Source organism: Chiloscyllium plagiosum, unplaced genomic scaffold (genome assembly GCF_037043375.1).
Source record: "Chiloscyllium plagiosum isolate Xiang-an unplaced genomic scaffold, Cpla_swu_hap1 HiC_scaffold_17, whole genome shotgun sequence".
NCBI lineage: Eukaryota > Metazoa > Chordata > Chondrichthyes > Orectolobiformes > Hemiscylliidae > Chiloscyllium > Chiloscyllium plagiosum.
This window is the reverse complement of record NW_028270155.1, coordinates 18,583,846-18,598,443: the sequence shown is the minus strand read 5'-3', so window position 1 is coordinate 18,598,443 and position 14,598 is coordinate 18,583,846. Positions and strand designations below refer to the sequence as shown.

General features: G+C 46.6%; 1 protein-coding gene across 9 annotated transcripts in view; it reads right to left on the bottom strand.

Moving 5' to 3' along the window:
- Nucleotides 1-14,598, bottom strand: part of gse1b (Gse1 coiled-coil protein b) — a 693,846-nt gene that overhangs the window by 103,157 nt on the left and 576,091 nt on the right. For all 9 annotated transcript variants that reach the window (XM_043706596.2, XM_043706595.2, XM_043706598.2 and 6 more), the window contains one exon: nt 7,573-7,791. In XM_043706596.2, coding sequence (XP_043562531.2) covers nt 7,573-7,791 — 219 coding nt within the window. The remainder of the gene's footprint in view (nt 1-7,572; nt 7,792-14,598) is intronic.

Here is a 14,598-nt window from a genome sequence, read left to right as displayed (position 1 = left end):
AGGGGATGGGGGAAGGGGATGGGGGAAGGGGATGGGGGAAGGGGATGGGGGAAGGGGAGGGGGAAGGGGAGGGGGAAGGGGATGGGGGAAGGGGATGGGGGAAGGGGAGGGGGAAGGGGATGGGGGAAGGGGATGGGGGAAGGGGATGGGGGAAGGGGATGGGGGAAGGGGATGGGGGAAGGGGATGGGGGAAGGGGATGGGGGGCAGGGATGGGGGGCGGGGATGGGGGGCGGGGATGGGGGGCGGGGATGGGGGGCGGGGATGGGGGGCGGGGATGGGGGGCGGGGATGGGGGGCGGGGATGGGGGGCGGGGATGGGGGGGGGTTGGGGGGCGGGGATGGGGGGCGGGGATGGGGGGCGGGGATGGGGGACGGGGATGGGGGACGGGGATGGGGGACGGGGATGGGGGACGGGGATGGGGGACGGGGATGGGGGACGGGGATGGGGGACGGGGATGGGGGACGGGGATGGGGGACGGGGATGGGGGACGGGGATGGGGGACGGGGATGGGGGACGGGGATGGGGGACGGGGATGGGGGACGGGGATGGGGGACGGGGATGGGGGACGGGGATGGGGGACGGAGATGGGGGACGGAGATGGGGGACGGAGATGGGGGACGGAGATGGGGGACGGAGATGGGGGAAGGAGGTGGGGGGAATGGCGTGGGGGGAATGGGGTGGGGAAGGGGATGTGGGAAGGGGTTGGGGGGAAGGTGATGGGTGGGAAGGGGGTGGGTGGGAAGGGGGTGGGGGGGAAGGTGATGGGTGGGAAGGTGATGGGTGGGAAGCGGGTGGGGGGGAAAATGGGTGGGAAGGGGATGGGGGAATGGGGTGGGGGCAGGGAGTGGGGAGATTGGGGTGGGGGAAGGGGTTGGGCAAGGGGATGGGGGAAGGGGATGGGGTAAGGAGATGGGGGAAGGAGATGGGGGAAGGAGATGGGGGAAGGAGATGGGGGAAGGAGATGGGGGAAGGAGATGGGGAAATGGAATGTGGAGGGGGATGGGGGAAGGTGATGGGGAAGAAGGGGATGGAAGGGAAGGAGATTGGGGAGCAGGAGGGAGGTGAAGGAGGTGCGAACTGAGAGACATCGAAGGAGACAGAGACGTGGGGAGGGGAGAAAGATGAAGAGAGTGCACAAGGAAGGGGTGGTAGGGGACAGAGAAAGATATAAGAAGGGAAGGGATGAGAGAGAGAGAAAAGAGACAGAGCAAAAGAGAGGAAAAAAAGGGGTCAGACAGTTTGATCCTGAAGTACACTAGATTTGGGCAGACAGGTGCCAATAGAACCACATAAATGCCGGGCAATGCCTGCCTTCAATAAGAGACAATCTAACCATCGCCTTTAATATTCAATGGTGTCAATCACCCATTATTAACATCCTGGAACTACACCAACCAGAAACTGAACTGAAACACATCACATAGATACTGTGGCTAAAACAGCAGGACAAAGGCTTTGGATCCTGTAGCGAATAATTCACCTCCTGACTCCTTAAAGCCTGTCCACCATCTACCAGGCACGTCAGGAGCGTGATGGAATACTCCCTACTTGCCTGGATGGGCACAACTCCAACAACACTCGAGAAGCTTGACACCATCCAGGACAAAGCAGCCCGCTTGACTGATACCACATTGGCAAGCATCCACTCCCTTCGCCAGTGATGCTCAGTAGCAGCAGTGTACACTATGTACAAGATGCACTGCAGAAATTCACCAATGTTCCTTAGACAGGGTGTTCCAAACCCCAAGCAATTTCACCTGGACAAAGAGTAGCAAAGGCCCCTAATGTCCAACATCACTTCTTGCTGTCAATGGGGTGAAGACAAGAAATGGCTCTGTTCAATTGGGTAGACCTGCCTGCTACAACAGCCTACCTGCAATTACTAATGTGATTTAAGGTCAAAAGAGAGAACCTTAGGGGAGGCAGAATTAGAATTAGGTTTATTGTAGTGTGTACTCAAGTACGGGAGTACAGTGAAAAGTGTACAATGTCACCTCTCATGGTACTATCTGAAGTACAAAGTACCTTAATTGAGACATATAGATAATCAGAGGGTTAGATAGGGTGGACAGTGAGAGCCTTTTTCCTAGGATAGCGATGGCTAGCACGAGGGGATATAGCTTTAAATTGAGGGGTGATATATATATAGGACAGATGTCAGGGGTAGTTTCTTTACTCAAGAGAGCAGTAGGGGTGTGGAATGCACTGCCTACAACAGTAGCAATTGGTTCCACAGGCCAGCACAACATCGAGGGCTGAAGGGCTTGTACCGCACTCTAATGTTCCTTGGTACAAATCTTAGATACAAAGGGTGCTTGGGTACCAAGGGGTGCTCAGTGAGTGACCATGGAACTGCTCCTGAAGAGAATGGGGAATGGGAGTGGAAATTGGGAGGACAACCTGAGACTAAAAGGACATTTAATGTAAAGAAAAAGAAATGATTCTCAGGTCTCAGGCAGTCAGGCAATTTCTTCCTTCGAATTCACACTGCTGAAACATGCACAGCAACTGACGGAGATTAAATATTGAGTAGCACCATCCTTGTGCTAGAACAACACATTATAAAGCCTGGGGACAGATGAAATATCAATGGAGCATATCAGAATGTAATCTATATTGAAAGGGGCAGGTTCTTTATTCAAACAAGCTCTTAGGGTACGACAAATGATGTGGCATTTGGATTACTTAGGATGAATTGAATTTCAAACTGTGCCCTGAAGATAGACGTGTTTTGGAAGATGTCTCAGTAACAGAATTTACATATGTCTGCTGCAAATGAAGCGAACTCATAGCCACAAGCACCATGCAGCAGAGACTTTCCCGTTAGCTCCATGCTTGGAGAAACAAAGTACTTGGTTGCACAGAAGGGATATTATACACTGATGGAGAGTACTGCTCCGGATGCCTCCTAGGTCTCAAGGTCCAAGTGTCCAAGGCAAGGGTTTCAAAGATACCATCTAAACCTCTTTCCTCAGTTACTGAACATCATTGGTAGTCAAATCTGCATAACTGCTATGAAAACAATGGAGGAGGAACTCTGCATTTACATAGCAGCTGTCACAACCTCTGGATATCCGCAGACAACAAAGCTCCTCCAATTTGAGCAGCCATGATTTGAAGAGGTCATGCCTTGCATTGTTTGAACCTCAAGCTCGGTGACACGTTCTTCACATCCTTCCGTCTCACTTTGTTTCTTTAAGGCACTCGTGAAAATCTTCCTCTTTGACTAAACGTTTGGTCTCCAGGTCTAATATCTTCTAAGTACTCTTGGAAGTGACTTCTAGCGGTTTATAATGTTTAAAAGGTGCTGCACAAGCTGTTTATTATTGGACACAGCTGCTTTTGTAATCCAAGGAAATGGAAATCAATTTGCAGGCCAGGTAAAAAGAATGAAAAAGGACCAGATAGTTTACTTTCCTAAAGCCACATTGGTTGATGCATAAATGTTGGCCAGGATCTGGTAATGTGGGGCCTCAAACAACATAAGAAATAGGAGCAGGAGTCAGCCCCTCAAGCCTCTCCTGTCACTCTGTCATATTATGGCTGAAGTGTCCCAGGTCACAATTCCTTTTTTGTGCCACCCCCTCATTGCCCTCAACTCCCTGATACTTCATAAATCTACCTACCTCCTCTTTAAATACTTTCGGTGATCTCGCCTCCACAACTCCCAGGGGTTGTGAACTCCTGACACTCACTCCCCTCTAGGAGAAGAAATTCCTTTCATCTCGGTTACAGAATAAGGAGGCATTTAAGTAAAAATACGCCCTGGTTCAAAGTTCCTTCAAGAGTGGAAACATCTCAACATCTATCTCGTCCAGCCTTCTCCGAATCTTATGTTTCAATAAGATCACCCCTTTTGTTCTTCAAAACTCATATTAACAAGGGCCTAACCTGTTGAGTGTTCCATGATGCACCAACTCCAAGTGAGTTTCTTTCAAACTGCTTCTAATGTCAGTATATTCTTCCTTAAATACGGGGACTAAAACTGTACAGGATTCTCCAGTTATTGCTTCAACAATAGCCTGTGGAGTTGTAAGAAAGCTTCCCTTTTTTTACGCTTAAACCCCCAGCAATAAATGCCAGAGTTCCATTTGTCTTCTCCTACATTCTACCTTCTTGTGTTTCTGTGTTGTGAGTGTCTCTTTATCTAACTAATTGATTCTTCCTTTTAAAATTAATGACCTCACACGTTCCTACATTAAACTCTACTTGCCAAGTATTTTGCCTGCTCACTCAATCCATTGACAGCCCCTTGCAGATTCCTCATGTCCTCATCTCAACATGCCTTTGCACTTATACTTGTATCAAAAACAAATGTGGATGCACTACACTCAGCCCCTTGTTAGTACAGATGGCAAATAACTGAAGCCCTAGCTCTGATCTACTGGTTAGGTTTCTCCAACCTGAAAAAGATTCATTCATATTGACTCTCAGTCTTGTGTGTGTTAACTGATCCTCACTCAATGGTCATGCATTGCTCTGAACTCCTATCTGCTTTAATAATCTTTTATGTGGCACCCTATTGAATGCTTTAAAGAAATCCAAATATGTTGCATCCACCAGTTCCCCTTTGTCAACTCTGTTTGTTATATCCTCAAAGAATGCTAGCAAATTTGCCAAACCTGATTTCTCTTTCACAAAACCATGCTGACTCAGTTTGATCGCATTCAGCTTTTCGAAATATCCTGTTATTTCTTCCTTAATAGTGGACTCGAGCAGTTTCCAATGACAGATGTCAGGTTAATTGCTTACAATTACCTGCTTTCACTCCCCCTACCTACTTGAGCAGGGGTGTCACATTAGCTTCATTCCAAACTGCTGGAGCCCTCTAAGAATCAAATGAGTTTTGGAAGATTTTGAACAATGCCTCCACTATCTCTGCAGCTCCTTCCTTGAAAACACTTGGATGAAACCATCAGGTGCTGGTGGCTTGATTAGTTTTAGGTCCACTTGTTTATCGCTTGCAGTGGAGACTGTCACAAGACGTTAGGTCAATGTCATCTCTCAGACGTGATGTCTCCAACAATGAACTGAAAGTCATCAATAATCCCAGAGGACCACAGGCTCATCTCTCGTGAGACAGAATTGACTGTTTGAGAGTTTAACCCAAGGGTAACTGCACTGCAGGTAAACGGTGAGGTTGAGAAGGAAAAGCCAATATGGGAATTGAGCTCTTGCTGTTGGGGGTCAGAAACCAGCCATCCAACCGTCTGAGCTAACTGAAACCCGACCTTTACTCTGCACTCCATTTGATGGCATGGGTGAGGCAGTGAGACCCAACACACTCTCTCAAGCAGGACAAATCAGAGCATTTGCCAACAGTGCAGATTGTAAAATGTTACACAAGCATCGTAGACTTTAAGATAACATTGACATGCTTCCATTTCTCTCTGTATTTATTATTAGCATCAACTCATTCTCTCCCTCACTGTTGTGCACAATCCCCCATTCCACAGCAACAATATTTGAGGCAGCAAGCCTCAATTAGGCTGTTGGCTTGGGATACCCTGCAATCGACTGTGCCAGGTTGGGACTAAGTATCCCTATGGCTTTGTGACGCATCATGTCAGAACAAAGAACAAAGAAAATTTACAGTCCAGGAATAGGCCCTTCGGCCCCCGAAATCTGAGCCGATTCAAATGTACTTTCTAAACCTATCGGTCAAATCCTAAGCATTTGTATCCCTCTACTCCCCACCTATTCATGCATCTGTCCAGATGCATTAGATTACTTACAGTGAGGAAACAGGCCCTTCAGCCCAACAAGTCCACACCGACCCGCCGAAGCGAACCCACCCATGCATTTACCCCTTCACCTATCACTATGGGCAATTTAAGCATGGCCAATTCACCTGACCTGCACATCTTTGTGACTGTGGGAGGAAACCGGAGCACCCGGAGGAAACCCACGCAGACATGGGGAGAATGTGCAAACTCCACATAGTCAGTTGCCTGAGGCGGGAATTGAACCCAGGTCTCTGGCGCTGCGAGGTAGCAGTGCTACCCAATGTGCCACCGTGCCGCCCAAATGCATCTTAAATGAATCTACCGTGCCTGCCTCTACCACCTCTGCTGGTAACGCATTCCAAATGCCCACCATCCTCTGTGTGAAGTACTTGTCACGTGTATCCCCCTTAAACTTTTGACCTCTCACCTTGAAAGCATGGCCTCTCGTTATTGAATCCTTCACCCTGGGAAAAAGCTTGTCTCTATCCACCCTGTCTATACCCTTCATGATTTTGTAAACCTCAATCTTGCTCAACTCACAGAGCATGTCCAGAGAAAAGACTAAGTTCCAATACACTGTTTAACTGTGATTTGCAGTGTAACAAGCTTAATATTTACAGAGGAACACAAGCTATCGGACAGGAAGGGAACATCATGATCCACCTGTCCACAAAACATTGTCTTTCTCTTGTTCTTAGATGTTTCAATCTCATGTTCTGCTGGACACTCCAAAGTGCTGTTCTATTAATTAATCTCCTCAGAGAAGCACGCAATAGGCTTTTCAGCAGGACAGGCAATGTTTACAGCTTTTAACCGCTGGGAAAGAACATTTAGTTCTTCAAACACTTGGGAAGGATGACCACATCTCTGTGGTCTAACTGAAAAGATTTCCCTTTGCTCTGGTACAGTCAACCAAATACTAGACAGCAGAATTCCTCATTTGCCTGGAACAGGAGAATCCCAAATAAGTTCTGTGAACTCCTATTATTTTCGCCCCTTAGCCACCATTTCATTTTAGCTGGATATTACCATCAATCCTGTTTTGTTCTTTTTCTGACTGGAGGACACAGTGTACCAGGTTAGGGCCCAAATTAAATACAGTTCACCCATCTATGTGGCGTGTTGCAAGGCTTCCCTAATCTCCACCATCTGCCAGGCTCCAGTCTGATAACTGCAAAGCAGTGTGAGACAAAAGTACAGGCAAGAAAAGCTCAGCAGATTATTATTTCCTGGCAGGAACCTGTGTAAGATGAAGAGGAGTTACTTCCTTCCCTTTACTGAATATCCTGAGTCTATACTGTGTGTTAGCCACACTCTCCTGAAAACTCAGTCACCTAGAGAAACACAGTGGCCTTAAAGGTGGTATTCCAGCCTTTCTTCACCACCTCGGTCTATACCATTTTCCAGCAGCAGACCATGGATCAAGAGCAAGAGTGGGACCCTACTAACTTTTGCAACCAATGCAGCATGGATCGGGCATTTAACCTGATTATTCTCCAGAACAGTACGACTCTGCACCACACTGAATTTTCCTATTGCTTTTTTTTTGGGCATTTTGTCCAGTTAGTGGAAGGATTTGTCGAATGAGAGAAAATTCTCGAGAAGCTCAGAATGAGCAGAGAACAGGAGCTGCATGTATAACTCTTATCATGCCCTCATCACACCAGGCCATCTGAATCAGTGGGGGAATGATGGTGATCGCTTGTGAAACCTCGCAGTCACCCAACCTGTTGTTTGACACTTCACAGCGACAGAGCATGTGGCTCTAATGCAGCTCTGAATCAGCTGGCTGTTTTCCCTCCCTCTCTCTCTTACTCACACAAACACAAACACACACTCACTCACCTCTGGGCTCTTCTGCTTGTTTGGCGAGTTTGCGGAGTGCGGCTGCAAAGCTGGCAGAATGCGCTGACGGTACCGACAAGGTGCTGTTAGCTGCTGGGCTGCCATTGGGCACTATGGAGCCATTGAGGGAGGATGGGTTGAGGGGGCTTACGGTGGCCGTCGTCCGAGTCGCAGTCGAGATCATTCCCAGTGAAGGTGACTTTGGCTCATGGCTCATGCCTAGAGTTTGGTGATGGTGAGGAGTTGGATGGGGTGGGGGGGAAGAAGGGTGGAGGGAGAAACAGAAAAAAAAGGAGAGAACAAAGATTTAGATGGGAGGGGGAGAAAAGAGCTGAAACCTTCCTTCTACAATGCATGAATAGGTTAAGTGAAAGCAGGACAATATGATTTGTATGCAGTAACTTGCTGTATTTATAGCATTGCATTGTTTGACAATTTTGAAACAAGGCACTAATTTGTGAAATATTTTTGGAAGAACGACATTAAGAGGTAATAAGCTAAGCTTTCAAATTGAAAGTGGTAATACACACATATATATTGTGGACGCCCATGTAATGATACACACTTGCATGTATACACACACACACAGAACAAATATGCATGCATGCATACTCAGATATTGTACGTTTATATACACACAGACACACACACAGACACAGACACACACACAGACGCACACACACGAATGTGCAGACACAAAGACCCATTCTCAGATAAGCAGCTGCTCAGGATTCACAATCTATAATTTCTGGACTGCATTTAAGATAGATAACACTGGCATTTTGTCAGGCTGGAGCAGGCAGCCTATTGAGCAGGTTTACAAGCACATCAATTGGGACATGTGACCCGCAGCGTCCTCTCACATCAAACACAAGACTAATTACACTTTCTCATGAACTTTTGACAGTCAAGTGTTGGCACCAGTTGAGAAATAGCTGTCTCTCGGAGAACAGGACCAAGGGATCATATGCCCTTTGGCCACCTTGCGGCCAATACGTTATAGATAGTGACAGGCAAAAGCTGAAATGCAAGCGTCGAAGGGAATTTAGGATTGCATCAATCTGTTGGAGTGTCAATAGAATATTTCCACATTTTCTTTCAAATCACATGCAACTCAAACTCCTGAAGTTTCAAGCCAAGCGGATTTAGAGTCATACAGCATGGAAACAAACCCAATTAGCCCATGCTGACCAGGTTCCCAAATTAAATTAGTCCCACCTGCCTGCTCCTGGCCCAGATCCCTCCAAACCCTCCTATTCATGTACTTATCCAAATGTCTTTTAAATGTTGTAACTGTACCTGCACCACCACTTCCTCTGGCAGTTCATTCTACGTGCATAAAGTACAAAAGTGGCTAGCTTTTGCATGAGACCAATCAATGGGAAAAACCTGGCATGGCAGGAGGTGATGGGGGTGTGATCAAGACAGCACAAGTAAGGGTTGACATGAGGCTGGAAGATGCTGGGACATGATACTTCACCCGGTCCCACAAAAATTGTAATATTTAAGGAAATACCGACGTTTTCTGAGCAGCTCCTGCTATAAGTTCCTCAGTCAATCACCAGTTTTCGGGCTAAGAAATGGAAACGTGGACGTATCAACCACGCGTACCTAGTCCTAGGCTTCTTGGGTTATCTTTTTAAGGGTTTAATTTTTGCGATAGCTCAATGTGTGCAAAGCACAACAAAAATGACTATATTCCAAATGGATTGGAACATTGAGGTGGAGAAAGTGAGGACTACAGATGCTGGAGATCAGAGTCGAGAGTGTGGTGCTGGAAAAGCACAGCAGGTCAGGCAGCATCCAAGGAGCAGGAGAATCGAAATTTCGGCATTCCTGATGAAAGGCTAATGCCCGAAAAGTCGATTCTCCTGCTCCTCGGGTGCTGCCTGACCGGGTTGGAACATTAACCCTGGACTGTAACACAACGCTGTTAGGGTGCATTACTCAGAGTAGTCATGGTTCACATTCCCAGAAAAAAATGCATGTGAGTGAGGTCCAGTTATAAACAGATTCTGGATTAGTGGTGCTGGAAGAGCACAGCAGTTCAGGCACCATCCAAGGAGCACTGCTCCTCGGATGCTGCCTGAACTGCTGTGCTCTTCCAGCACCACTAATCCAGAATCTGGTTTCCAGCATCTGCAGTCATTGTTTTTACCCAGTTATAAACAGGCCAATCAAACGCACACCACACAAAAGTTATACAAAATACCTAAGCAGACTAAACCGTTGACAGGTTCCTCAAATATCTGTCCAATATCTTTCCAAATTTATGAAATCAGCTTTGACATTGCACGTAAACAAAATGAGTGCAAACGTTTCTCTGTATCTCTCAGAGATCATTTGACAGCAATTTTAAACGAGCTTTATGATTACTGCTGTCAGTTGGTTATGTTTCAAACTGTCTCCTATAATTTAGGACAGAAAAGAATTTGAACTGGACGATGGTGTGAATGCGTGTTAAACTCTGCCCGGTGACAATCTATGTGACCTGATTGCCATAGAGATGGCAGCCCAGAACAACATCTGTTGGAAGTCAGGTGTGAGCTTTAACACCTGGAGACAAAGGAGAAGGTGGCCTTTCTTGCTGCTTGCAGACTTTCAAAGGCAGACTAAGAGTTTGGGGGGGGAACATCCATGATAGATACTACTGTGCCAGGCAGAAGGGAAGGTTAAGCTCCAAGCAGAATGCAGGTAAGGATGGAAAACCAGTCTGAGGAAACAAGACTGATGAACAGTGCAAGACCATGGAATCAGCACACTGGAGCTTGCAAGGAACAGTGCATTTGATTTACACAAAGGGTTGACTGAAAGTAACTTTGTGTTTGAAAGAACACTAGAAAATCCATCTTGGTGAAGCAAGGAAACAGGATCCTATTAGTGCAGACCAGCAGGGTTTGGATTTAATACCCAGTGAGGACTGCAGATGCTGGAGATCAGAGACAAAAAGTGTGGTGCTGGAAAAGCACAGCAGGTCAGACAGCACTGGGAATTTCGTATCTCTTTTAAGAATTTATCAGTCTCTATGTGGATTGCAGCACTTATCTGGATATTGACTGATATACCAGTGCAAATATCTTTCAAAAACTGTGATCAACTCGAAAACTTCTGTTAGGTCGCCTCTTACCCTTTGACCGGCCCAGCAAACAAGACAGCGGGAAAGGAAGAACGATCCGTGAGTGAAGTAGCAGCAGAGTTGGAAAGGAGGGGAAGCCAAAAGTTCAAGGACTAAAGGTCAAAGGAATGATGAAGCGCCAGGCAGCGAGAGGGGAGGGCGGTGTGAGCAAAAGAGACCAAGGCAGCAATTCTCGAAACAAATTCAGAAATTTGCTGGAAAAGCTCAGCAGGTCTGGCAGCATCTGTGGAGAGGAATCTGAGTTAATGTTTCAGGTCCAGTCACCTTCCTTCAGGACTATTGAACCATCCTCGTCATGGAAGGAGAGGGAAACAAAAACAGATTGGCGCACACAAAGGGAAAGTTGAGAGAATGTAATACTTAATGGGCTGGAGGGGAAACCTGGATGCATGGAATCATCGAATCCCTACAGTGTGGAAATAGGTCATTCAGCCCATCGAGTCTACAGTAACCCTCCAAACAGCATACTTCTCAGACCCACCCCCCTATTCTATTGCTGTAACACTGCACATGCCATGGCTAACTCACCTAGCCTGCATCTCCCTGGACACTATGGGCAATTTCCCAAGGCCAATCCACCTAACCTGCACATCCTTGGACTGTGGGAGGAAACTGGAGCATCCAGAGGAAACCCACACAGATGTGGGAGAATATGCACACTCCACACAGACAGTCACCTGAGGGTGGAATCAAACCTGGCTCCCTGGTACTGTGAGGCAATAGTGCTAACCACTGTGCCACCTTGGCACCCCAAGGTGGAGGGTGGAGTGGGCAAACAGAATGGCAATGTTTAGAGAGTAGGAGTGAAAATGGGGAACAGTAAGTACAGCGGCGATGGTGATTGGGGGGGGGAGGTGTGCTAGAGAAACAGAATCCAGAATTTCAAAACTAAATGACATTCCATTTCAGAACTGTACGGATTCAGTTCAAGGAAATTAATACATATTTCCATCATAGACACTCCAACAAATAACTCTTGGTAGTTTTTACGTGCTGTGCCATTTGTTGGTGGAGATGGATTTCCCAAAGAGGAGGCAAAAGAACTCTACATTCCTGTGATTTCCTCAGCAGATTTACAAAGATGTTGCCAGGGTTGGAGGGTTTGAACTATAGGGAGAGGGTGAATAGGCTGGGGCTGTTTTCCCTAGAGTGTCAGAGGCTGAGGGGTGACCTTCTAGGGGGTTATAAAATCATGAGGGGCATGGATAGAGTAAATAGACAAAGTCTTTTCCCTGGGGTGGCACAGTACAGAACTAGATGGCTTAGGTTTAGGGTGAGAGGGGAAAGATTTAAAAGGAGAGCTAAGGGGCAACCTTTTCACACAAAGTGTGGTGCATGAATAGAATGAGCTGCCAGAGGAAGTGGTGGAGGCTGATACAATTACAGCATTTAAAAGGCATCTGGATGGGCATATGAATAGGAAGGGTTTAGTGTGAGATGGGCTAAGTGCTGGCAAATGGGACTAGTTTAGGATATTGCATTGGCATGGATGATTTGGACCGAAGGGTCTGTTTCCGTGCTGTACATCTTTATGGCTCCATGACTGTATGGACTCAGCTCTAGGAATCAATACATATTCCCAATATAGGCATTTCAACAAACAATTCTTGGTAGTTATAATGTGGTGCACCATTAATTGGCTGAGAAGGATTTCCCATCAGTGACAGCTCAAAGAGGAGGCAAGAGAACTCTGCAGCAAATCCTGCGTTTCCTCAGTGCACATGGTAATACTGAGCCACACAGACTGGCAACAACAGGGCTGAGGCCTGGTCAGACCTGGGATTGGGGTTGGTGTTGAAGTGGTGAGGAGGAGGAGAAGAGGGCAAATACTCAACTCTCCCTCACTAGCTTCACGAGAGGAAGAAAGAACATCTCAACACTTGAAGAAAGCCCACATCCCTGCTCCTCACTCCTGTGTGCCTGAGCAGAGTGTAAGAGTAGACATTGGTTATCAGTGAGTCGAAGGATTAGTTTTTATGTCTGATATAATTGGTTAACAGGGCTCACAGAAAACCACCATCACTTATTAAACCTTACCTCAGGGTGAATCATCATTCTGAGGGTGAAGAGGGTGAAAACATTGAGAGGGAGAATGAACAGATAGCTGATTTCCTCTGACAGTGTACTTAGGGATTCATTAACGAACAAAATAAAAATACATTACAACCTGATTTAATGAAAAGGGAAGGGGACAATTGCAAACACTGCTCCCTTAAGGCTCAGGGTGGAAATGTTGCTTAGAACCATTTGTAAACATTCTGACGGTGATGCTGGACTTTGCAGTGTGACCAGGAAAGGTTTAGAATTATAAAGCTTGCTGTTGCAATTCAGCAGGCTTCTCACACAACCTTCTCAGCCTGGTCCCACTCACAGCCAAACAAAAATAGCCGAGGTATCACAATGGGCACGGCGATCCTGTCAGGTTAGACAAATGGCAGCGTTGGACCAAGAAAGGCTTGATCGGGGGAAGGAGTGGGGGGGGGGGAAACAAAGAGCAATAGTCTCCCCCTTTAATGGGCTTCACACTATATTCCCCACAACAGCTGAAGAGATTGTTTGCTATTCCAATTCGTAGCATCAGCGCTTGGGAATAAATTACTTCACTGGGTGTGTGATTGATGAGATATGATTGCACATGTAGTTTATTGGGTAAGGAAGACGAGTGGTGCTCAGCATCTCAGAGGGAGGGACAGTGAAGCAGCCCCTCCAGGTCATTACGACCAGCTTGCTCTGAATTACGAAAGCTTCCCTGTCACCCGCTCTTGCACGTGTGTGACTCTCTGCACTCCGTGCTCGTTAGTCGCAGGCCTCACTTTATTTCCTCCTGGTCCCCATTAATGCCACAAAAGCCATTACTAATCACAGATCTACTGTTTCCTGCAGTTCCCTAATTACAAAAACCCAGTCCGCGGCAGTCTTCTGACTTCAAACCACATTCTGCGATCGCCATGCACTGTAATTACAAACTAACAGTTTGGATGATTTTTTTTTGCTGGATCCATGCTGGACCCCTCCTGGATAATTATCCCCTAGAGCGTTGAGCTGGCAGGTCTCCTATTTAATCGGAGGCACACATTTGTGTCCTGCACTTCATAATAATCTCTCTTGACAATTTTCATTACAATTGGAAGAATGTTGAACAAATAAACAGTATTATTTAGCTGCCTCCTTCATCTCAGACAACTTTTCCACCCCCTTGGGGCTAGTACTCAGCATATTAACAGTGATAGGCCTGTATGTATGCTGCACACATGATAGCATATGACATTCAGCTGATCTCTCTACAAGCCAGTTGAATTCTACGGTCCATTATAATAAAATTTGAATTTGCAGGATTTTTTTTTCTTACAAATGTCCTGACTCTTTTTCTACTATCCCCAACCCCCAAACGCTAAGTGTTTCATTTCTGCTTTCCACAAGTCAACATGACTGCTACTTCAATCTTTATCTCTCCTCTTTTCCATAACCCCAACTGACCAAACTAAAAAAGCAGCAAAGTTGAATTCCTTCCCAATGAACGAGGGGTATAGACAGAGTTAATGGTAGCTGTCTTTTCCCTAAGTTGGGAGATTTCAAGACTAGGGGCACATTTTTTAAGTTGAGAGGAGAACCATTTTAAAAAGATGAGGGTCTTTTTTTTACATGGAGGGTGGTTCATGTGTGGAATGAACTTCCTGAGGATGTGCTGGATGTGGGTACAGTTGAAATATGTGAAAGACATTTGGACAAGTACATGGATAGGAAAGGTTTGGAGGGATATGGGCCAGGAGGAGGCAGGTGGAGCTAGTTTAGTTTGGGATTATGTTTGGCATGGACTGGTTGGACCGAAGGGTCTGTTTCTGTGGTGGATGATTCTATGACCGCCATCTCTCTGGATCCCCAGCTTAGTG